General features: G+C 54.3%; 5 protein-coding genes across 5 annotated transcripts; all 5 read left to right on the top strand.

Moving 5' to 3' along the window:
- The first annotated feature begins 393 nt into the window (after window positions 1–393).
- GGS23DRAFT_190514 (uncharacterized protein) lies at window positions 394–2,815 on the top strand. The gene is made up of 2 exons (XM_051511712.1): window positions 394–915; window positions 983–2,815. The coding sequence occupies exons 1-2, from the start codon at window positions 514–516 to the stop codon at window positions 2,309–2,311; spliced, it is 1,731 nt and encodes a 576-aa protein (XP_051376418.1). The 5' UTR covers window positions 394–513; the 3' UTR covers window positions 2,312–2,815.
- A 1,974-nt stretch (window positions 2,816–4,789) lies between these two features.
- GGS23DRAFT_612860 (uncharacterized protein) lies at window positions 4,790–6,974 on the top strand (the record flags this gene model as incomplete). The annotated part of the gene is made up of 2 exons (XM_051520519.1): window positions 4,790–6,692; window positions 6,809–6,974. Exons 1-2 carry the CDS (start codon window positions 5,341–5,343, stop codon window positions 6,972–6,974), a joined length of 1,518 nt encoding a protein of 505 aa, XP_051376417.1. The 5' UTR covers window positions 4,790–5,340.
- A 1,557-nt stretch (window positions 6,975–8,531) lies between these two features.
- GGS23DRAFT_549577 (cytidine deaminase-like protein) lies at window positions 8,532–12,309 on the top strand. Its single transcript, XM_051515230.1, has 3 exons — window positions 8,532–10,454; window positions 10,653–11,313; window positions 11,375–12,309. Exons 1-3 carry the CDS (start codon window positions 9,258–9,260, stop codon window positions 11,563–11,565), a joined length of 2,049 nt encoding a protein of 682 aa, XP_051376416.1. The 5' UTR covers window positions 8,532–9,257; the 3' UTR covers window positions 11,566–12,309.
- A 1,995-nt stretch (window positions 12,310–14,304) lies between these two features.
- GGS23DRAFT_592991 (uncharacterized protein) lies at window positions 14,305–14,599 on the top strand (the record flags this gene model as incomplete). Its single annotated transcript, XM_051517972.1, has 2 exons — window positions 14,305–14,315; window positions 14,383–14,599. The coding sequence occupies 2 exons, from the start codon at window positions 14,305–14,307 to the stop codon at window positions 14,597–14,599; spliced, it is 228 nt and encodes a 75-aa protein (XP_051376415.1).
- GGS23DRAFT_190428 (kinase-like domain-containing protein) lies at window positions 14,474–16,759 on the top strand. The gene is made up of 2 exons (XM_051511711.1): window positions 14,474–15,443; window positions 15,527–16,759. Exons 1-2 carry the CDS (start codon window positions 14,864–14,866, stop codon window positions 16,297–16,299), a joined length of 1,353 nt encoding a protein of 450 aa, XP_051376414.1. The 5' UTR covers window positions 14,474–14,863; the 3' UTR covers window positions 16,300–16,759.
- The last annotated feature ends 6,797 nt before the right edge of the window (window positions 16,760–23,556 follow it).

Below are 23,556 nucleotides of genomic sequence, written 5' to 3'. Positions count from 1 at the left end.
TGGCATGAGAGAAAAAAAAAACCGTAGTGGTTCTGGTGATTCTATGCAGCTTATAGGGTGTGTGCTTGAGTGGCTTGTTGAGCAGCCTCAAAAAATCAACCAGGGCCAGGACCGAGTTTGCTGCTGCGAGTGAGCAGCGGCAGTGCCATCAGGCCTCTCCGCGTCTCTCTCTCTCTCTCTTTTCCTCTTTTCGTCGCGGCGCCCCTCTCTTCTCTCAAATCCTTCCCAGTTGTCCTTCCTCGATGGCTTTCTAGGCCAACTCGAGCTTCCCATCGGTCCCTTTCGCAATTTCGGCCCCCCCCCCCAGCTTGACGGTTACATTCTTATTTCTTCTCTTTTCCCCATAGCCAGGATTTTCCGTAGCTGCCTTGAACAACCGTCACTTTTTGCACCCCGCCATCCATTTCTGCCCGCGATTCTATCAGCGAGGTCCCCCCACCCCCCCCCCCTTCCCCCGGACCCGACGCCAGTGCGTAACGAACAGGCCGTCATCGCGAACCGCTGTCTTTCGCCATGTCATCCCATGCTCGGGGTCAAATACCTCCAGGTCTGCCTGTCCAATCGTGCAAGACCTCCGAACCGCACAGTATTGTTGTCGAGCCCACTCCCGAGAACCAGAAGGCATACAATGAGATCCGTAGGGCACACGAGCGTGCTTCCCTGCAAACCCACCTCGCCTCCCAGCAAAGCCTGCGGCTGCCCTCGACAGCGCCCTCCGTTGCTAGCGCCGCCCCTTCGCACTCCGATGAGCCCGGGGGTCCTTGTGCCCATGAAGCGATGGCCACGGGCACAAACCGATCCAAAAAGCCCCGAGGCAAGAGGAAAGGGCCTCTAGAGGCCCAGACAAGGTTGAGGACAGCGGTCAAGCGGAAGCTTAAGCTTGCTTGCCCGCACCACCGCGCCAAGAAGACCACGGTAGGAGGATTCATACAAATCCTTACCCTTACGAACGTGCCACAGCCGAGCGCTGACAAGCCCCTAGTGTGATTGTCACGACTTCAGTCTTTTAGAGAAGGGGTATGAGGCTACCTTCCACCAGCTATCCGCCATTCGCGACAGGCCCCGCTTCCCCAGTGACGTGACGCAGCGGGCGCTCATGGAACCGACACTGAACCAGGAGACCTTCGGCATCGGTGGCGGGGCGGTGGCGCCACCCCATATAGACACTACCGCCAATGACTTTGGCGACATGTCACGTTCGTTGGGTGACGACTGCGAAGGCGTTGTCCGTCCTAGCCTCCGGAACATGCTGACCAGGTTCAATCTCGACTCGCCTCATTTCAGCAGCGATATACTGCATCCCCCCGTGCAACCTTACTATCCAGGGAATAATTTGGGGTCCTCGCAGTCGCCAGAGTCATACACCCAGTACGGGCTCCTCGAAATTGGCAGCCAGATGCAGCAATACCCGCTCCGATGGCAATGCGAGTACAAGGGCCCTGTCGATTCCGCGTCGGAGACTTCGCCGACCGGCTGCTCCTGGACGGGGCCAATCTGGGAGTTGCCTCACCATTTCCGAGCCAAGCATTGTCAGTTCGACGCTGCCTCTCCGCCAGTACGGGTTGTGTGTGAGATCTGCGGCGCTCAAACCCAATGCGAATCCGATTTGTCTACTTCGTTTTCTTGTGATAACACAGGCTGCTCGTCTACTTCCGCGCGGAGATGGTACTACGGGTCCACGGGAGCCGAGTCGGTAACGGAATCCGTCCCAACCTTCACTCAGTCAAGCGAGTCCGAAGCTGGGAATTCTCGGAACGTACGACCGGAAGGGGGTGGAAACCACTCTTGGCTAGGAGGGGGGGGCCTAAACGGCGGGCGTTCCTCGTTCTCTTTCGCGGGTAGCTTCCGCGAGTTTTCAAACCACTACCGTGACGACTCGGACACGAGCAGCGATTCGTCGTCCGATATCCGCCTAAGCGGCCCACCAGATTCCCGACGACATGCCCACACGCCGGGACGCCGCGCTGAGGAACGTCCGTCGGGAGTGGGGGCTAACGTACCGTATGCTATCACACAGCCAAAGGCCGGGCCTTACCGGCTTTGCGCGGACATGTTGTCTCACATTAACCTTAAACTACCCATCAACCACCTACTCCCACTTATGCTATCGCTACTAGCCGCCTTCTTTCGGGAAAGGCGGTATGCCGCCGGGTTGCGTTCGCCATCTCTCTCCGAGAAAAATGCGGACGCGGGTGCGGACGCATGCTGCTGGCGGCCATTGGGGCTGCTCATACTGGGATTTATGGCGACAGAGACTGGAACCCGCCGAGGCCCGCTAACTCGGACAGCAAAGGGACTCGCACATGCATAGGGACGGCGGCTCTCGCGCCGAAGCTCGACCCCGAACCTAGGGATGCCTGGCGTCGCAGCACGCGGTGGGGTACACACTTTATAGGACTGCGCTGTCCTGATGATTTGCACCTTGGCCCTTGACAAACCAATCCCGATCCCAGCCAATGAATGCCTTCTCGTGTATACGTTGATGTCGTCAGATGAGCTCTTTGGCGTTCTCTCTTTTTTGTTTCTTCAACTCCTCCCTGGCCTTCACCCGCCCTTTTTCTTGTGCTTTTTTCGGATTTTTTTTTTAAAAAAAAGTGACGATGTGACGAGGAAGATCTTGTTAGGAGGAATGTTCGCATAGCCCGGCGTTATATACCCCCATTTCCCCTCCATATTCTCTTGATGTTAAGACAAGCGACGAACTTTTCGTTATATTCTTTTCGGGGTAGAGGATTCTTGTCGAGTTGGACTGCGGCGGGATTGGAACTGGATCTCGTTAACGGATGGCCGGTGCCTTGGTAGATAGGTAGAACATGGTATGCGAATTCTTGACTTGGGTGTCGCCATGCAAAACGTAGCAGGACGAGAATCAGATTTCTAAAAGATGTTTTTCTTTTTCTTTTCCAGATCCGAGAAGCATCACAAGTGCTGAAACACGCACTAGATTTTCTTCACCCATCGATCCTTACCACCTCCAAACCTTTTTATCTTCCATTCTAATTTCTAGGCACCTGAGGTGGTTGGTACAAGATGTGCCTAAGAGAGGCAGCTAGGAGGTAGGCCAGGAAGCTCTACTTACCTATTAGGTTAGGTACCTATAGTTATCACGTGCTCCTAATTCCGCCTCTTTACACACTACCTACTACCGATCAGAGTCGGGTCTACAGTCTACATGGGTAGGCCTCGTCGAGGGCTCAAAAGCAAGCCCCATTCTTGGCAACAATTGGCAAGAGGTGTGCCGGTTTGATTGCTAGTCAATGATAGATGATAGATGACGGACTTGCATCTACCTATACCACATGAAGCACACGGGTTCGAATGTCCTCAGGTTGTTCCACCACCTGTCTTATAGGTAAGGTAGTAGGTACACTCGGAGAGGCGGAGGAAGAGGAGGGAGGGCGGGGGCTGAGAGAGAGAGGCGGAGAGAGCAAGAGAGGAGAGAGAGGGAGAGAGGCGAGCGAGAGGGAGAGAGAACGTGGGGGGGGGAGGTAAAGTGAGAGGGTGAGGGAAGGGGGCCGGTCCGTCCCCTTCGTCGACAGGCACTACGTAACACCTGCAAGCAGCACTGAGTCAGAGCTAAAATTGCTCGCGCCGTATGGGAAATTGCACTTAGTACGGTAGCTCCCAACCTCAGACGATTGATTACTCACGCAGGCACCTGTGAGCAATGATACCCTGCCTGTGGGAAAAGCTTCGAATGCGTCCTGCGCGCTGCGTAGGCACCGCAACGCACTTAGGTACCTATCTAGGAAGAAGGTAGCCTCGTGTAGGAGGCCACGGCGAGGGAGGGTACCGGAGGGTCGTCGGTCGAATCCAGAGATCGTCCCGTATGTATAGGACAGAGATCTAGTGGGGTCAGCTTCCCGTTGTCGATGCATGTCAGCGGAGGGGGTATGATAATGGGGACCATGTCTGCCTAACGTAAGCTCCGTCCCGCTGTAACTCAGTAGGTGCTTTTACCTACCACCTTAGGCACCTCTAAGTAGAGATAAGTTGAGCGGGTACCTAGGTACCTAAAGGCCCCCAAAATATCAGCCTGGGTACCTACCTCCCTTTCGCCCGCCGCATTTTGTAGCGCCTACGCACCTACCTAGGTACGTAGGTGCTAAGTAATACATCTGCCTTCTAGGGACCTATAAGTACCTACATAACACCTACTTACCTACCTAGGTAGGTATGTGGCTGGCGTTGAGGAGAGAGAGAGAGGATTAGCAGAGAACTCATGGGGCAGCCCCGGCCTATCTGACGGCAGAAAAACAGGGTATTGCGTGTGTATAAGCGTGTGGAGGGCGGGATGGAGAGGGAGGAGGGGGCACATTGGACCCTGGAAGTACCTTACCTTGGTGGAGGAGAGGCGAGAGAGGTGTTGATCCTGTTGATATGAGTGCTGAACTGTTGATACCAGAAGAGCCGGGGTCCGTCTGTACTAGGTGTAGCGTTGGCGACCCATGCGGCCCACAATAAGCAGTTCTGAGTCAAGGCGACCGGTTTGGTCTGGCCGATCGCTGCCTCAGGCCACCACGCGTCCGCTTCCCACCGTCTTGGGACAAATCCTTGGCGCTGTTACTGCTAACCTCGCCGTCGCCGGCAAAACACTAACAGCATCGCCGCCGGTGTACTTCTCGACTGGGGCCACCGAGGCCATCCATCTGTGCGCATTGGCCGCCGTGATTGGATGGCGTCGTCGAGCTACTCCCTCGCCGTCCTCGCCGGAGTGGGTCCGGTTGCCCTGCTCCGCCCTTCTGCCATTCCGACGCATCGAGGCTTTGCACGATCACCGCAGTCAGAATCCGAGGCCACCTCGCAATGAAATATCATCCTGTGACTCCCTCCCCGGAACTCGCTTTTTTCTTTCCCTCTCTCTCCCCTTCTCCTCCCATCCAGCCTGAGGCAATCTCGCTAGAGCAATCTCGCTAGGAATCCCACCTGCTGCTATCCATCCCCCTTTCCCCGTCTTCGCCGTGAGGACCTCTTTCGCTCGCTCTGCGCCCCATCTCTTCATCGCCATCCCCGAGCTAGGCGTCGCCATCCAAAGCGTCCTGGCGCGCACCGCTCTTCCTCTCCTCCCACTCACTCCCGTTCTCTCCCCAGCCTTGACGGCTGGCCATCCCCACTGCCAAAACTTCTCCACGCGACTACCCGCTCCCGTACCATCCCCGTTAGAGCCCCTGATTTTCGAAGTTGGCGATAACGAATACCCGGGGCCACCAGGGAAACCCGGTGCTTGCCACCAAGCTACTCCCGCTCGCCTGAGGCTGCTCAACTAGGAACGCCTCCTACCTGCATCTCAACAGTCCTGCCGATAGCTGTGCTGGGCGATATCGCCACGCCGTGCCAAGCATGCCTCAGAACAATTCCTTGATGGGCTTCTCCGTCCACCAGCCGGCAATTGGCAAGTCGCTGCAGTTTTTTCCTGCCCTCGGTTCCAAGCAGCTCGATGAGATGATCGACGCCTACGTTCCTGGCGATGCTTCTATCTCCGAAAAGCGCGCTGCTGTGTCCTTGGAGTTCTTTGAGCACACCCTCGCGACTGGAGAGCTGTTCAAGTTCTTCATGGTCTACCCTGCTCTTGGCTCTACTACCGAATCTCCGGTCGACTCCATGGTCGACTCCGGCTACGCCTCCAACTTCACGTCGCCTATTATGTCCGAGAGACAGTGGACCCAGAGCAGCCACTGTTCTCCTTCCTTGAGCGAATCTAGCGCCCGAAGATCCTCGTATAAGAAGGCCGCTTCCCCCACGGACTTCTCCCACATACCCGGAATGAAGATCCTGACTAGAGATGGAAGGGATGTCACCAATTCGGCGTCGCGCGGCTGCAAGACCAAGGAGCAGCGTGACCATGCCCACCTAATGCGAATCATCAAGGCCTGCGAATCTTGCAGGAAGAAAAAGGTGCGCTGCGACCCCAGCCACAAGAGGTTGGCAGGCACTTCTGTGGCGAAGACAGCAAAGAAGGCGAAGAAGCCGGCGGCTGTATCAGCACCACCTCCAGCGCCATCACAATTGGAGTTGGGCACGTCCCTGTATGCTCCGTCCGACTCCGCTCCTCCCATTGACCTGTCATTATTATCTTCTTCCTTTGATTATCTCACCCCCGAGCCACTAGGCGACGGCAGCATCGACTGGGATGAATTCATCTACTACGAGGAGCCAATGGACACAATCCCGTACGACTACAACATCTTCCACCCTACCAACTACCTTTCACCCGCCTCTTACAACTCGTTCTTGTCATCCCAGCCAATCACACCCAACTCGGCCTCTAGCGCCAAGGCCGCAGAGGGAAGCGCCGGTGGAACAGCAACTCAGGACCTGCTCCCACCTTACCTCCAACCAGGGGGTGAAATCGGCACCGAATACGCCGACTTCAACCTCTATTCACCTGGTTCTTCGACGTGTCTCGACGATGATCCTGGCCTGGCAAGAGAGGTTGCAGCGACATCCCGCCTGGAATATTCTGCACACCATTACCATCAACAACCAAGCAACTATTACCGACAGAGATCTTCTCCACCCTCCGACGGCTCGCCTCTTTCCCGATTCATAGCAGACGTACCGGCCGGCCACATCTTGCGGGAGGAAACATATTCGCCGACGAATCTGAACTCTCCCCAACGCCTCCAGATTTCGGATCGCCAAGCAAGCCAGATCTCCTCCGATATGCCATACGGAGATAGCAGACTGACTAGGTTCGTATCGGGACCAGTTGCCCCAGTCTCACGGGATAGATATAGCCTACCATCAGCGACGGAAAATCACGCATTCCGCCCCCAAACATTCACGTATGACCCTGCGGCTTCTGCAGACGCATCGGAGGGGCCAAGAGGCTCGCAACCGTCGTCGACGAACCACCTTGGATCCGGCCTTGCCCTATCCAACCAACAAATCCCACGTACCCCAGCAACCACTGCCGGTGCAAACAATACATCGGCATCAAGTCTAGGTTCAAGTCTAGATCGGGCGAGGGGTAGATCACGACGGGTACGTTGCTTGTCATTGTTGCTATATGGACTTACACTAAGAATCTCTCAGGCGTTGGGTGCTCCCGGACACAGGACACAACCGGTATCCTTCTCAGCATCGCTGAAGTACTATACGACGAGTGCAGTCACGTCGCCAGCCGGCCCTTCATCACGGGTTCCGCTTGCCAAACCATCTCTCAAGACGACGCACCTAGCGTCTACTAAGATTGGTTCTAGTACGACGTCGATGGCTATCCGGAGCAGCCATGCCACGGACCCGTACAGCAGGAAGGGGAGTTTACTCGTCGTAACCGGCCTTGCCGCGTCGTCCTCTCCATACGAGATGCTTTCATCTCTAGCCGCGATAAGCCGCTCGCTCGCGCTCCTTGTTCTCGGGGCCACAGTTTCGATCCCTCTCCACCCATGGTGGGGACCTGGCGACAAGCCAGGGCAGCTTTCGACTCGCACTTCTATCACCTGGAGTTTCTTGGTCGTTGCATCTTACCTTTTGCTCTTCACCTGTTCCACTCCAGGGAGGAATGTGCAGATTAGGTCGGCAGAGCTTCGGTCTTTTCTTGGGAAGCACGCCGCCACGGCCCTGGACAGGCTAAGGCCGGGCTGCTACTCTCAGACCTGCTACGTCTCGGAAAAGACAACGCCATCTGGCGGATGCAGCGCAGCGAAGAGTTGGGGAACTCGGCCGGCGTGGATGTTGGGAGCTGCCGTATAGGGAGGGTGCTGGACCTGATCAAAGACCTCGATGACGACAAACTGTATCATGTCTCGGTTATCCTGTTTATGGTTGTAATATGGAGCTGGCCTGGGATTGGCGCTGCTCCTCAAGCGGAATGATACCCTGATTAAGCAGATGACGGCTGTGGGTGGGACACAACAGAAGAAGCTGGTCAGGAGTCGGTCACGTGCACCAACGTGTTCTTGCCCAGGGTGTACTCCCTGGGCCTAGGTATATAGGTCAATAATACGACCCGACCAGGCTTATTAATGCTCTCGCACCCACCTTGACAATTGCTTGGATGGGGGAGCGAATTCTCGATGCATGTACCTGAGCACATGAGAATGCCGAGAGGTTGTAGGCAGGTAAGGTACCTTACCTCCTAACCTACCAGCGGGTACCGTGACAAAGCGGCATTACACGGTATGCACGTACCGCTTTCGGAATTGCATACGCCCCGATGAGTGAGCGCGTGCTGCATAGGGCCAATCGCCAATACGATAAATATTGTAACGTGCGCTGTACTACGATACGGGCCTGGCCGTTTTCTACTCTGGCGAATGGGAGAGGAGAGGGGCCTAAGCCACAAATGAGGTCGATCCATGTCCATAGAAACCCTGGAACAGGTACGCGACAGACGGGAAGTCCTCTGAACAAGAAGATGTACTTTAGGTGCCTGCGTCGTAGCAGTTAGTAAGAAAGGGACCGGGATTTTGCCAGGCAATTGGCCTTGAATGGGCCGGCAGGTAGAAAATTCTCAGCCGCACTAAGGCTTACTGCTCACCTGCCTTAGGTAATCAGGGAATATCTTGATGGAGAAACCGGTAGGTACGTACCGAAGGAGAGGAAAATATAAAACCACCCAACGTAAAATGCTAAGGTTTGATTTCTCGCCCGCAACTACATTCAACCTCTACTTACCTACAGGCTGCCACACCAACCTGACCTGGCCTGCCTGAGTTCATTCATACTACGTGCGGTAAAGTGCTAAGCGCCTCCGTCTCCTAGCCACCTCCTTGTTGAGAATCTGGGTTTCCTCGGAGAGTTAGCCGGCCTAATTTTATACCTACCTACCTACTTTGTTCAACCCACGGGTTTGTGGCTCGGACGGGGAGGAGCAGGTTAAGTTAGAAGACTCAAGCGCGAGTGTGTGCATGTCTGGAGGCGGCGCCCGCTCGTGGTCGGAATTCGTTGGCGTAGTAAATCATTAGCCAGGTTCGACAGGCTGTCCTCGGGCGGCGTGACGCGGGCATTTGCCGATATAGGTATATACTAGGGTGTAGCAGAGGGTCTAACAGCCGCAGTCTCGCAGTGGGCGATTGCGCGTATCTTCGTAAAGAGGGCTTGCTGGCGGGCAGGCTGTTGGCCAGCGAGCGAAGGCGACGGAAGAAGAAGGAAGGTCGCCGCGAGGCCGAGACGAAAGAGGGACAGCCACGGAGGCGGGAAGAAGGAGGAGGAGGAGGGAAGAGGGAGAGGAGGAAGAGGAGGGGGGGGGATACAATAAAAAAGAGGAAAGCTTAAGGTGCCGGTGCGGTAGCTAAAACTGAAACCGAGGAAGCATGGCAAAGCAAGGAACGATGGAGGGACAGAAATTCTCAGGTTACATGTCGAGTCTCTGGCACGCGCTGTTTGCGCCTTTCCTCCTCCTCTTCACCCGCATCTCTCGCTTCACCTCCGCCCGTCAAGGCCCTCGTCAGGACGCCCGTGAAAGCAGCTATTCGCCTAGCCAACCGCGGCCACCTCACCAACCACACCCGCCCCGTCCTCCCCAGCAAACATCGCCTTCCACCCACCTGACGCAGCCCGCTCCAGACCCCTCCCCCTCCCCCTCCCCCTCCTCTATACCCCCATCGACGTCCAATCCTACCATCTCGCAGTCCCCCCCCGGCGACAGCGCCTTTGTGGATCTTGAGCAAGGCCGGCACTCTATATCCCGACACTATCCCCGAGAAGACGACGACAGCGACTACTGTGACTGCGGTGACGACAGCGACGGCGACGGCAGCATGGCCTCATCTAAGAAGAAGCGCGGCGGCCAGAAGCGAGGCGGCCCCAACAGCAACGGACCTCGGCCCATCGCCCCCCATGCTCCACCTGCCGACGCTCCCAACGCCTCAGCAAACACAGCTCATGCTAGCCACTGTCGGATATCAACTCCAGCCTCCACAGGTGTAGTCCAGCCAGGCCAGCCAGGCCAGCCAGCCCAAGCCGGCCGTGTGCCTGCTACGAGTCAGGGCGACAATAACGGCACCGCTCCCCCCACCAAGAATCGGAAGCGGTCCCGGTCTCGAAAGACGGGCCGGAATAGGGGTTCGTCGCCTCCAAAACCCGCCCTCGACCCCCTCTCGGTAGCAGGAAAGGCTCGGAACCAGAAGACGGGTCCCGGCAGCCCACATACTACCACGGAACCTAGCACCACCAGTAAGGCTGGCGCGGAGGGTACATGCCAAAGCAAGCAGGTCGACAAGATCTGCACCGAGACGGCCCGTCTGACTCTTGACGACATTACCGGCATGGCAGGTGTCCCAGTCCCAACCCGACCGGAGGTTGATACTACGCAGGCCGTCCCCGACGCCCGAGCGGTATCAGCACCTGTCCCCGTCGCCGTTGCCCTTCCGCTTACTCGCGCGCCCGTCAGTAGACGCTCGCACAATGACCAGGCGCCTACCCTACCTGGGTTGATCGAACCCAAGACGGACGAGGAACGAGCCGAACGAGCATATCACCTTAAATTTATGCAAGAGGCGCTTGATATGGTGAGATGGCTTTTCTCTGGCCCATGTACTCGACTCGAGCACGACTCTTCCCACTAGTGACTCTATTTAGACTATTACTCTGGTTATTCGCCCGAGAAAAGCACCTAGTTAGCGCCTACCTCGTCTCATCTCCCTCACTTCTTCCCGTCCCGGTCCACTCTGTTTTCTACCCCGGTAGGCCTGCTAACAATAGTCCAGGGCAACCTAGCTTTGAATACCAACGAAACGCCTGTGGGTTGTGTTCTAGTGTGCCGTGGAAGGGTTGTCGCCAGAGGAATGAACGCCACCAATGTTACCCGGAATGGTACTCGCCATGCCGAGTTTATGGCGTTGTCTGCTCTGCTTTCCCGGAAGGAACCGCACGATGCTGGAAAAAACCACGTTAGCCCAAATCTGGACGATGCCAGCTGGGGTGAGGTAGATCCACGGGACGGCCATATCTATCCTTATGGTCAGAAGCTCCACCCCGCTCCCGTGGTCGACCGCTCCATACTATCCGAGTGCGTTCTCTACGTCACTGTCGAGCCTTGCGTCATGTGCGCCTCGCTTCTCCGCCAACTAGGCATCAAGAAGGTCTACTTCGGCGCCGTGAATGACAAATTTGGTGGGACAGGAGGGGTGTTTAGGATTCACATGAACTCCAAACCTGTCCCCAGACCGTCGGATCGCCCTTACCAGAATGGATACGGCCCTCACGATGTCGGTCGTATCGTCAGGGGCCGCGCAACGGTTCTTCCGCGGGATGAGGACGACGGTGATGGAGGGAACGTAGAACCCGGCTATCCTGTCGAGGGCGGCTATCTCCGTAACGAGGCAGTTTCGCTTCTTCGACGTTTCTATGTGCAGGAGAACGGCCGAGGTAAGCATTTAAGGGGCCGAGCTTTCTCTCTCGGCATTCCCGACTGACCAACCCGTGACAGCCCCACAGCCTCGCAAGAAAGAGGGTAGGGCCGCTCGCCTGTTTGCCATGGAAAACTCGGCGAAGAATGGGGCCTGCCCACCCGAACTTTCGGACGCCGGTGCGCTTGCCGCTACGCCTGCGATGGATTCCGAGACGCCAGCCGCAGACGGCGAAAACGGAGAGGGGACCGACAACTCTGCAGCTGTATGAACCGGCTGTGCTGACCGCGCGTTACTGACACGTTTCGAGTTATTCTCCCTTCCCACCACTCTTTCTCGATCACAACGTGGATACCCTGTGGCAGTACCGCGATAGACTTGGCATCATCATACCCCCCTAGTTTTACGTGAACGAGAGGTTTGCCTACCTGGAGTTCCTGGAAAGTTTTTGCCTCTTCTTTTTCCACGAAGGGGAAAGAAATACCACGAATTAAGTCATTACAGTTACGGAATTTGACACCTAGAAGATTCAATGGCCAAGTACCGGCCAGCCTCGCGGCAAGTCAAGTGCCTATTTAGACTTGAGGGCATGTTTTCTTTCTTATTCGTCGTCTTCTCTCCTCCCCTCCTTTACTCGATGGGTTGTCGATCTGGGCAGGTTCATACACGGAATCGGCATCAGTGAGACAGGGCAAGTCCGCCTTGCGTTTCTAGGATCATCATCTCCTGACCAGGCACCGCACGAGGGAGACGGGCCTTTTCTGTTTTCGTGACGTGCCCTCGGTGTTGATGCGTAGCACACGGCGTTACAAGGGCTTTATTTCTGGTCTTGCGCAGGAATCAGGGGTGCGAGGGCGTACTCCCAGATGAATTAGTGCTTGCTTATTTCTCCGGTCTGTCTGGCGTGGCGGGCGGCGTTCCCACCCTCGGCATGTCTACTACATGTCTACTACCAGTTACACGTAGACTCGATAGCCTCAGGCCATCATGAATCGACTCGCTTACGCATATCTGACAGATGGCGATTCTTGCCTCTTACCTCCGGTCGACTTACCAGTGCCGTCTTCAATGCTCGCTGCGGCGGCATACCAAAGTAGGTAGGTAATACCTAGATGCGTAAGGTCATGTAGATATTGCTAAGGCACCTCCCAATGTAGAGTAGCGGGGTACTTGCCTCCGAGGCGATGGGAATTCCCCGGTATATGCCTAACCTCGACGGAGGCCCTTCTCTGAATGGGATGAAAGCTACAAATATGCGCCCCTAAGGTGGATGCCTAGGCGAGCTAGGTAGGTGCTGGGGATAGGCGAAGGGGCACCTAAATGTAGGCACTTTAGGTACCTACCTACCTTAGGAGGAGCATCAGGTCCCCACTTTCCTGGGTATCTCCCTCCCCTCTTCGCTAGGTATCTACAGACATGTACAGATCACAGATGCCCGACTTTGTCGGCGTCGTTGTGCTGATCAACATGCCTACAATATAAGGAGGCAATTTTGTGTGTTTGTGTGGTTTGGGCTTATGCGTGTACGTGTAGGTATGTATATGTTGCCGTTGCTGGGTGTGTGTGTGTGTGGTGTGGTTCTCTTCTTCCTCTTTTGTAGGTAGGTAGATAGGAGGTATATCATTCATCAAGTACCTACAAGGTCGCAGACCAGCCTAACTAGTCCCCTGTACCTTACCCCAACCTCTAACCGGATTAGGTGAGAACCCCCGCTTTATACGGAGCTTTTTCTCTATTACTTAAACTTTCTCTACTCTTTATCCTATCCGGAGGATAGTTATAATACGCATAACCCCCTGTTATGCTGATTAATTGCGGGGTTAAATACCCCTGTAAATACCCCTGTAAAGGGGTGTCATTTGAGGGAAACTCTGTTTTTATTGGCTAAAAGTTCGTATACGCCGTTTTAATTGGTTAAAAGTTCGTATGACCCGCTTAAAGGGATGCATCCAATAAAACCGCAGCATACGCGTCCATCTATTTACCTACGCGTTCAATCCTATTTCCTACCTATTTCAATCCTATTCAATCGAGGTCAGTTTCTCCCCGTTCAATCCAGGTCAGTTTCTCCCCGTTCAATCAAGAGTCAATTGCTAATCAATCCCTTTTCGCAGTTTAATCAAGCGTCGATTCCTACTTACCCCTTTTTCCCTAGCCTTCGGAGAGGTTCTAGGTTTTCGGCACGAAAACCTGGAGAAGCGCGGAGCGCTTCGACGTATTTTAATGGGTTTAAAAATTTCTCTTAAATGTATTTCTAACTACCGTATGAAAGTGCACTTCATTGATTCTTTTTTACAACGTAAATCTACCTTAGAATCTAGTTTTTAAGTATTATAATAGGTGGCAGAGGTGGTGGCAGTGCAATTAACTTAGTGGTGCAATTAACTTGGTAGTGTAGTGGTGGCAGTAGTAGCGGTGGCGGCGGCTTAAGTAATCGAGAAAAAAAACCTCATCCCAACTAGTTAATCTGCAAGGCAACCGCGACTATGAGCGACCGTTCTTTCCAATGACGTCGCCGGCGATGTGCCGGCCAAGGAGGCGCGGAATTTTCGCTTCCCTATTTTGCCATAAGCCCCGAAGCCCTGAACTCGTCCAAAAAGTCAGCAACCACCTCACATCTACCCCTCTCCCTTCAGAGAACCGCGCCGCCGACCTCATCCTAGACCAGCCAACTTGCCCAAACCCAATACGTGATTTCCCTGCCACATCTTCAAAGATAGCAATTCCCACAATACCGCCTTACTCGCCCGAGAGGCTGCCGAGAGCTACAGCCGCCTACGAGAGCTAGACCACGAAGACGAGTGGAAGAAACGCTGCCAGTCAAATACACGACGACGATAGCTGATGAAAATATAGGAGCTGTAGAGACTGCCGGGACGAGAGACGAGACAGGGACAGACATACCCTGCCACAAAGAGGGCGCTTGCACGGCCAAACAGAACAGGGACAGCCCACAGAAGGACCACAGATAGTCCCCTGGCATTGGTGGACTACTGCAGGAAAAGCAACGATGGCGGATACGTGGGGAGGACGATAAGACAGCGTCAAGGGGAAAGACGGACGAGTTTGAAGCGTCGGGTGATCATAGACGGACACGCAAGTCTCCCCACCGCCTGGATGGCGACGACGCTGACGATGGCGACGCGGGCCTGGGTGGCGCTGGCTGGGACGACGCCGTCGAGGCGTTCCGCGACCGGCGGAAGCTCCGCGCCAACCGAACGGAGCGCCTCCGGGCGGCTGGCTTCTCGGAACGAGACGCCGATCGCCTGACGGGGGCAGAGGCGGCCGAGGCCGTGTTAAGGTAAACTTAACTCAGCCGCCGGGAGGCGCTTGCGCGGGCGAGCAACCGGCGACAAAAACAGAGAAGGGTGTGTCTCCAAGACGCAAGCTAATTGAGAATGTTTTAGGTCGGGCCCGCCCGCTGGCTACATTCATTTGGTGGGGCCATTCCTCCTCGGCCTTCACGGCTTCCAGGATTTCCAACTCCCAACAACTTTGCAGGTTGCATTCTTAAGAGCTCTTGACAACCTGCGATATCTCCTACGTGTCCTCGGCTTTCCTACGATTCCATGGGTGATGAAATGTCTGAGAAGGGGTCTACAGGTGCCCTAGGAAGTGACCGTCGAAATTCCGATAGTCACAATAACACCACCCTACGGCTGCAAGGGGCGCCATTTGGTCTCGAGGAATTGCACGACTATGAGCTGGGTGGCCACCACCCCGTCCATCTGGGCGACATGCTTCACCAACGTTATCGAGTCGTCCACAAACTTGGAAGCGGCGGCTATGCTATTGTCTGGCTCTGTAGAGACATGTCTTCGGCGCCTGGATACTCGTACGTTGCAGCGAAAATCATCTCGGCCGAGGGATCTACGCCAGCATGCCCGGAATTGCGGGTGACCAAGCTTACCGAACTCACCAAAGAAAGCGGTGCAGCGAGGGGGCTTTTATGCCTCCCTCTCGACCGTTTCGATATCGAGGGACCTAACGGAACACACTATGTCTTCGTGTACCCAGTGTTGGGACCTCGGGTTTCACGCCTAATCCACTTAGGGAGTTCAGGCGACCCTGGCGCTGTGTTGAGAAGAATATCGTCTCAAACAACAGAAGCAATGGCGCTTCTCCATTCTATTGGCATCTGCCACGGTGGTATGTGTCTTCTACCAATCGTCAGTGTGGCCTATACCTTGTATGTTTACTAACGTTCTCTATTTTTTTTCTTTCATGCAAAGACTTCCGGCCAGCCAACATCTTGGTCCAAATCTCGGGTCTCGATGGGCTCTCCGAAGAGGAAGTTTTAGACATCCTGGGAGAACCCAAGTTAAACAACGTCGTGACTCTATCTGGGGATGCCTATAATTTGTCTACAGGTCCTCGGTATCTCGTGTATCCGGTCAACTGGAATGCTGTCGTGGCTAGTCCGCGGGGGTCCGCTCTTATTGTCGAGAAAGCGTCCCTGATCGATTTTGGCGAATCTTTTGACGTATCGACTCCGACCCCCGATCTTGGGATCCCACAGGTCTACTGCTCTCCGGAATACGTATTAGATGGTGTCGTTGGTGTCGAATCTGATTTGTGGGCTCTTGGCTGTACGCTGTTCGAAATCCGTACGGGCCGTAAGCTCTTTGACACCTTTGACGACGACCGAGACGAATACCTCAGTAAAGTGGCCATGGTGCTCGGGAAGTTTCCCGAGCCATGGTGGTCGGAGACGTGGGAGACGCGAAAACAGTATTTTCGAGATGATACAGATGCGAATGGGCGGGTGATTGAAGTCTATGGCGGGCTAGGTCCCGGTATAGAGTGCCGTGAAGCACGAGATGGGGATTTAAGCAGGCGCGCTGGTGACCCGGTTGTCTACCAGAGGCCGGAGCCGCGGTCGCTGGAGGAGGCAATCCGGGAAGGCCTGTACTATGAGTATAGCGATAGGCCGGGTGGCATCGAACGACCTTTATCGGAGTCGGAGAGCGTGCTCTTTGCCGACCTGCTGGCGAAGCTGCTCTGATACTTACCGGGGCAGCGAATCTCTGCAGATGCGGCGCTAGAGCACGGGTGGTTCAGGTTTGCCGAGCTGTCGACTTAGTGATTTCGTATAGAGTTGGTGTCAAAGTAGATAGGAAAGGAGCAGGGAGAGCAAGCATCATACTCCAAGGAGTGGGGGATCGTTCTTGAGTTAAGCTCTCCTACCCCCAGACCGTAGATATAAACGACTTTTACTGCCAGGTATATCGTGAATACTAGCGCTAGATATACTTGAGATGTTTACGGAAGCACCTGCTAGAGGCTTATCTATCAATGGATTTGAGAGATTGATTCCCAGCTCTGCAAACCACTGCTTTATGCATGCCCCTCTCCTTTCCTATCCTCTCTGCTTCTAGTGCTTGCCAGGGGTTTCGTACCTCTCGGTTATAACGTAATCGGACATCAATCCGGTCACTTTTTCCGCCCCGCACCCCACCACCTCGACTTTAGATGCAACTCACCACAAAAAAGACAATATGATTAGTATATAATCTATATCGTTCGTATCCTTACTTATCGGGGCACGTTCTAGCAGTATGCTCAATTGAGCGACAAATACTACACTTCCGTGGTGCACGCGTTCGGGGCGGTGATATAGCGGTCGCCGCCTCTTCTCCCACCGCCTCCTGAGGAGCCTTCCCGGGGCTCCCCGCTACGTCGGGGCCTCTGGCGCGCCTCTATATTGGCCCATCCCTCGCCAATTGTCATGGTCCCTCCAGTTTGTATCAAGACTCGACGTTGCGCGCGTTATCTCTTCTGCCGAGCATTTTTCAGCTCCAAGTCGTGAGTTCTCGTCGGATAAGAGAACAGCGTCATGCATTGCCATCTGACACGCTTTTGATGATCTTCTGTGGTGTCTGATCTGTAGGACTTGTCCTGTTTTGACGTCGTCTCCGGAGCTGATCAAGCTCTATGGTATTTGATGGAGTCTTGAGAGGGAGTGTGGAGCTTGGTTGTTCGATAGCTATAGGGGGGGCTTGGTGTTCGAATTTTAACATGAAGCCGAGCAAGTACTCGATTTGGATCGAGTGGAGTAAGCCCTGTTGCCGTAAAGCCGCTTTTAGTATTCTCCGAGCTAAATTTCTTCTTCCGGGCGTCGAGAATCAGCTCGAGGAATACTGGCATGTCGATATGATAGACTCCAAGTGCCATCGTTGCTTTAACAAGGTCGCCATAGGATCGCTTAAGGACCGAGAAGCAACCAACATCGAGAGGCTGATGAAGATGCGATGGGTGTGGGGGCATACGCTCTGTGAGAATCGAATTCTCCTTATAGAATTTATCGAATTCGGGTGTAATATGGCTTCCGTGGCCATCGCGAATAAGTAGTCGGCATTGGCCATACGTCCGGCATCGAGTCTGCGGCTCGAAGACTCCCCGGAGCCATTCCAGAGTAAGCTCGTCAGTTGTCCAGCCGTCCTCGCTAACCGCAATCCTCCAAGTCGGTGGTAATAGCGAGTCCTCGTACCATGTCGAGATATGGACCTTCCCTTCGAAGATTATCATCGGGTTGAGGCCCCAACCATCTGCACTGATACACTCAATAACAGTGGTCCACTCCCGGTTCCCAGGCTGAACAACAACGGGCCGATTTCTCCGGTCAGATCGAGTAGCCACCCTAGCTGTACTAGCTACTCCCATCTGGGAACCAGTCTCGTCAAAGTTGTAGATATCGCCGTCGAGGATACCGTATTTCTCGATGGTATTTTGTACCCGCCGGAACCATGCTTACATCTTCTCCGGGTCTTCGCATAAGGCTCGCTGATAATTGTACTTTCGAGAATACTTTGATTTCAGGTGAGGTTGTCGGTCAAGGAACCGCCGGACCCATTTCTCCCCAACAGTATCATTCTCTGGATTCATTGTGCTAGACGCGTCGAGTAAAACAGAGCTTCCACGCTCATGGATAAGAAGATCGGCCATCTGTCGAGTATAACCGATTGCTGGTGACATACCGCAGTCGTCCATTGATTCGATCCACTGAATTAGAGCGGCTTCTTCAGTTGGGCGAAGCTTTCGACGCGTTAGTTCTGACTGTTGTCGAGACTTATGTCCTCTGATGCGTTCTTGAAGAGTCGAGAATGGGACATCAAATATAGCTGCAGCCTTGCGAATACTTGGAATTTGGCCCAGTTTTAGCGCTTCGATCGCTAACTTGAGTTGGTCTTCGTGCTGCAAATGCTTTGGCATTTTGCCGTCGTTATGGTGCCGTGAGACGCGTCTGGGGTCGAGGTGGTGGGGTGCGGGGCGGAGAAAAGTGACCGGATTGGTGTCCTGACCGAATAAGTAGGTGTCCGATTACGTTAGTAGTACACTGAGTGCTGGCATGATGCCCTATCGTGCGAGGATTACTGAATTTAGTCAACCGAGAGTCGATGCAGTCTCGGTGGCCACTAGATTATACAAATTTCTACCTAGCCAACGAAACCGACAAATACAAATAGACAATTATCCGGAGCGCAAGGGCGGATGCCATGTTGCCTCTTAGATGTTTCATAGGTGCAGTCACTTTCTTGGACCTCACGCCTCAACGCAGGCGGAAGTCTCTCCGGTCTTTCCCATGGCTTGCAAGGTGGTATGAAGGCGCTGTTCGGGTAAGGATTGCCCATACCCTCCCAGTAACGCCATGTGTAAGTTAGATGGGGAGGCCACGGTAGAGGGGAGAAGACTTAAGGAACATCTAGACGGTGGAAGATTCCGGCCCGGTTCCTCCCCCCGGCGGGGTCGCTGACCACAGGGTGCTGATCAGCCGTATATATGCGACTGGGCCTCTTTGAGGGAGACGGGTCTGTATCTGTCACCTACAGATCGTAAGGTGGTAGTAGGCATGGTGAGGAGGAGGGACTGACGCCGTCGCCGCAGTCAGTGTGAAGGGAGTGGGGAAAAATAAACTCCCAGCAGGCAATCAGGCTCAGTAATTCTTATCAAACCCCAGCAGTCAATAAGAGGGGGAAGAAAATGAAGAAATGGAAGGGAAGGCCGTCATGCCTCCAGGATGACTCTGAATGGAGATCGAACCCTGTAGTGTCGCTCGCTTATTGCGTCCAACCGACCACCCCAAGCCCAGCGCCTTCATCTGCCAGGGTATGGGAGCACACCGCCAGTCGGATTCGTTTCCCCATTTTCAGCCCTAGAGGTGGGAGGGCGAGCGGCTTGTCGAGGGTTTGCTGGTTTGAGAACTGTTCGAAAGGTAACAATGCTCCAGCCAGGGTTCAGGGTGATGTCCAGCTCCCTGAGCTGTTGATCGACCAGAGTGCTGGAAAGTCCCCCCAACTTAAACCTTCCGCAGAGTGGCGGCATCTGTGATACGTACATCGAGGTCATGAAACAGATGGAGGATATAGGTAAGCAATATTCCCAGCGAGATGGCCTGGGATATTAATTCAGTTTGAGGGGGAGGCCGGCTTGTGTGGGACCGACATGCTGGTGGTTCGAATATGAGCGTGAGGCAGACGTGTCGCATCCCCCAGCTGTGACTTATCGGATACGTAAAGATTTCTTGTGATAGATACCTCTATTAGCTACTGTAGGGCCGATAGAAAAATGGGAATATATACCGGGGTTTGGACGAAGTAGAGGGCTATTCTATACTGAATGAGAACTGTTGACATTTTCTCGTGGCGTTTGGTGCAACAAGCTTGGGCTGCAGGTACGAACTGGTTCTAGAGAGCGGACTCCTAATTAGCTCAGAACCTCTAATCACGTGTACTCCGTAGATAGGAGCGAATCGAGTTCGGTAGACCTGATAGCGACACACAGATTTCCGGTAGAAGATAGGGTCACGAACCTCTACCAACGTTTCCCAATTGCCATCCCTCTCTTTATACCTCCTACATCATCTCCCCTTCCACATAGTTACCATATGGATGCGTTTTATACATGCACGCTAGGTATAAAGCTGTATATGCCTACTAGCTACCATACTAACCTAGCTAGAGCATCGTGAGATCTCCCCCGAACAGTAGTGCGCCGATGAACACGTGGCATCGACTCACAAAACACGGCAGCAGATGGCGGTCTGCCCTCCTCGGTATGGGATCGGCCTTCAGGATCGATTCAAAGGCTCTTCGTTTAGACTCAAGAGGGAAGAGCTGACATATTTTCGACCCTCCCCCCTCCCTTGCGCTCCGGTGGAAGGGGGAAGGGGCCGAGGTTTGGGGGCTATGTCGGAACGACGCTTTCCAGCATTCTGGGCTCCGGACGGTGAGGAAGCCGAGGCCTGCACACGCTGAATACGGCTGGGCAATAAGCCGAATACTCGACGTAAATTCGTGGACGCAGCCGTGATGAATTCGGTTTGAGGGTCATCTTCAGCTTGGGATTGGGCAGGCGGCTCAGCAGTCTACCGCCAGACGAGTGGCAGCATATGCTGCCACCGTGCCCTCGCCTATCGACCCTGATTATCGCGGACAAACAGATGTGACTGGACATTGTCGTCTTCGTTATTCCTCCAGGGTGTCTTATTCCGTTGGGCCCCGACAACCAAATCCGCGCTCGCTCGCAGAGCCTCCCGGTCCCAGGAGGCCGGGTAGTCCCTACAACGTACGTGTCGCTGCAGTGGCAGCTACCAAGTCCAGATACACGTCTTCGGCAATATCGCCAGTCGCGAAAAATTTGAGCTGATCGTGGCTCCTCGCTGATGAATCATCAAAGGCGTCCTTGATGTCTCTTTAAAGTGTGATTACCTCTGATGACTGCCTGTCCTATGACTAGAGGCGCCCAATCCTCGGTCCTCGAATACATTTTCCACCTTTAAAATGCTCTAGTGGCGAGCCAGCACTCATCCGAGGGACGCAAGGCCGTAAGCAGTGAATGGGTTTCAAGATGGTTATACCGGCAAAGCCGGCGCTCGGGGTTGATTGACGAGTGGTCGATCCCTAGTCATCCGGCGTTTACGGGGCCATCCAAACAGCATAGTCGCTCAATGAAGCGCTTGCTAGAAGTCGCCAAGGGGTAGCTGAGAAAGTACTTCGCCTCTCAAGACCTATATTGATTCTTTACTCGTGGTTATGCCATATCCTGGGTGACAACGTGTGCTGGCAGTTATTGTCCGATAGGTTAACCGTGGTTGGGATCAAGTGTAGAAAACTGGCGTTAGAACAGAGCGCGCATCGCAACCTGTGATGGTAGGAGTACCGGATAAAACCGAATCGAATCTTACGGAGCGGAAACCCTTCGTATCCTGCCAGGTTCGCCTCTGGTCCTTTGGCCGCCAAGTTGGTATCTACGCCGTGGTGGACATGGTCGGTCGGAGAACCCCATCTCGATACACTCATCTAGGTAGGCCCAGTTCTTTCCACCTCATCATCCCTTCCCAGCTCCGAGCCTGCGTTCGGGAAAAAAGCGGGCGAGGTTGCGCGATCTGGGCCGTAATTAGGGGACATGCCCCTAATCGCGATTGAGATGTCAACCGGTAATGGGACGAGGGAGACCAAAGGAGAGGAGAGCAGCTGTACGGACGTACTTATCGAACTTGTTACAAATCCGCTCTCTGCCTCGGCGTTGACGCGACTGCGCCGCCGCTCTCTGCTCATTTCCCTACCCATTTGCCACCGACCTCCCCGTACGGCGTCAACCACGGGGGTTCACTACTGAGAGGTTATTGATTCGAGACTCCATTATGAAAATCGGGAAGGCCATTGAGCCCGCTCGCTTACCCCGCTATCCATGGAGTGATCTGTCCAATGCATACCTGACGCATGTAGGCATATACGGATTTCTCAAACATGAGGTCGATAGAGCCTACTCACCCCCCCCCCCCCCCCCTCAGACCCAAGTTGATAGAGCTACTAAGACCATCAAAAGGCCCGGTCGTGGCCCTTAACGAGCTCGTACCCCGAGTTCCTCGGGACCCATCAAACGCCTCTACGCACCTGTCACGGTAATATATACACCACACCTCGACCTCACCCTCGTCCCCATGACCTGCGGTGTCTTGGCAGCTATCTAGCCCGGAGGAGACAGAGAAGTGGATAGGGTTGCCGGTCAAGCACTGGTCCCGTCTGCAACCACACATAAGGTTACGAACATTTTCCTATCGATTAAAATATAACACGAAATATTAGCAGAGCGCTTCCGATGAGCCCACCCGAGACGAGCAATAGGTACATATGGGTACGAAAGGCGAACGGAGATGTTCAAGGGGAGGCAATATCAGAAGCCTTTTGGGGGAGGGAAGTCGAACCAATGCAGGCTCAATTCGCACCACAAACGAAAGGTAGCTACGGAGTAGACCTAATTCGATATTCAGAGAAGCGGGAGAAGGAAGAGGCGGCAGCGGTGGCGGCGACGCTGGTGGAAATGCGACGTGAGTGGAACCCGTAAAGAATACATCGCGAAGTCTACAAGCCTGCATGGCAGGTTCCTAGGGACTATGTGCTAGGACCTAACCGAGGGTCGTGGTGAGTATTATAGGCGTGTATGTAGGTATGTGTGCTTGAGCGTTTCCGCCTCCGACGGTCGCTTTGCTGAGGCCACACCGTAGGAGCAGCATCGCTAGATAGAGAAACCCGGGGTTTACATCCCGACTAACCAACGGAATCAGCACAAGGGGACTCTCTCCCTTGGCCCGCTACTCGACCAGTACTCACTTCATCACAACGATATCTCGTCGATTTTGGTTAATGTCATTAGAATACGGCCTAAGATAGTCGTCATGGCCTGCCGTCTGAGTGCCTAGCCGAGCGAGGACGAACACCACCTTCGAGTGACATGACCGGAATCTCACCGAAAGGAAGAAAAAATCAATACACCGTCCCTCTCTCGAAGTAGCCGGCCCCTCCGGCCCGTCCGTCCCACAACTGACTTGCCTAGTACGACGGCCACCTCGACAAGAGGAACGATAAAAGAGTTTCAACACCTGGGCTCTTCGTTGTATGGAGATATAATGTTACTTAAGTTAGCGTTCTGCGACCATCTTACGACCGCCTTGCCCTGCTCTCCCCAGGAGATCCCTTGAGTGGATTTCTATAGATACTTGAACATAACCTGATGGGTGCGGGAGGGGACCAAGAGGATCAAGCAGTTGAGGTTATGAAGTGACATGACTGTCGCTCGCCCCCTCCCCCCTCCTCCGCCTCCCCACTTCCAAGGTGATTGATAAACCTACGATGCCCCCCTGATCCGTATGCGTAGTAGGTAAAGTCGGAGGACTGCCCGTCCCCGTATTGACCATATAGACAGGTAGTTACTTATAAACATGCATTTCTTGGATACATCCTGCGAAGAAAGAAGGAGAAAA

The sequence above is a fragment of the Durotheca rogersii genome (genome assembly GCF_024521655.1).
Source record: "Durotheca rogersii strain YMJ 92031201 chromosome Unknown GGS23scaffold_2, whole genome shotgun sequence".
Taxonomy (NCBI): Eukaryota; Fungi; Ascomycota; class Sordariomycetes; order Xylariales; family Xylariaceae; genus Durotheca; species Durotheca rogersii.
Note: the sequence above shows the minus strand (reverse complement) of the source record. Positions and strands in the feature narration are given on the sequence as shown.

What these genes read in the sequence shown, in the direction of transcription:
- GGS23DRAFT_190514 (XM_051511712.1), top strand. Translation starts at nt 514, where the DNA reads ATGTCATCCCATGCTCGGGGTCAAATACCTCCAGGTCTGCCTGTCCAA. An exon ending in ACCGCGCCAAGAAGACCACG is followed by an intron (nt 916 to 982) that starts GTAGGAGGATTC and finishes ACAAGCCCCTAG; the next exon opens with TGTGATTGTCACGACTTCAG.
- GGS23DRAFT_549577 (XM_051515230.1), top strand. Translation starts at nt 9,258, where the DNA reads ATGGCAAAGCAAGGAACGATGGAGGGACAGAAATTCTCAGGTTACATG. An exon ending in TGCAAGAGGCGCTTGATATG is followed by an intron (nt 10,455 to 10,652) that starts GTGAGATGGCTT and finishes ACAATAGTCCAG; the next exon opens with GGCAACCTAGCTTTGAATAC. An exon ending in TGTGCAGGAGAACGGCCGAG is followed by an intron (nt 11,314 to 11,374) that starts GTAAGCATTTAA and finishes AACCCGTGACAG; the next exon opens with CCCCACAGCCTCGCAAGAAA.
- GGS23DRAFT_190428 (XM_051511711.1), top strand. Translation starts at nt 14,864, where the DNA reads ATGGGTGATGAAATGTCTGAGAAGGGGTCTACAGGTGCCCTAGGAAGT. An exon ending in TATTGGCATCTGCCACGGTG is followed by an intron (nt 15,444 to 15,526) that starts GTATGTGTCTTC and finishes TTTCATGCAAAG; the next exon opens with ACTTCCGGCCAGCCAACATC.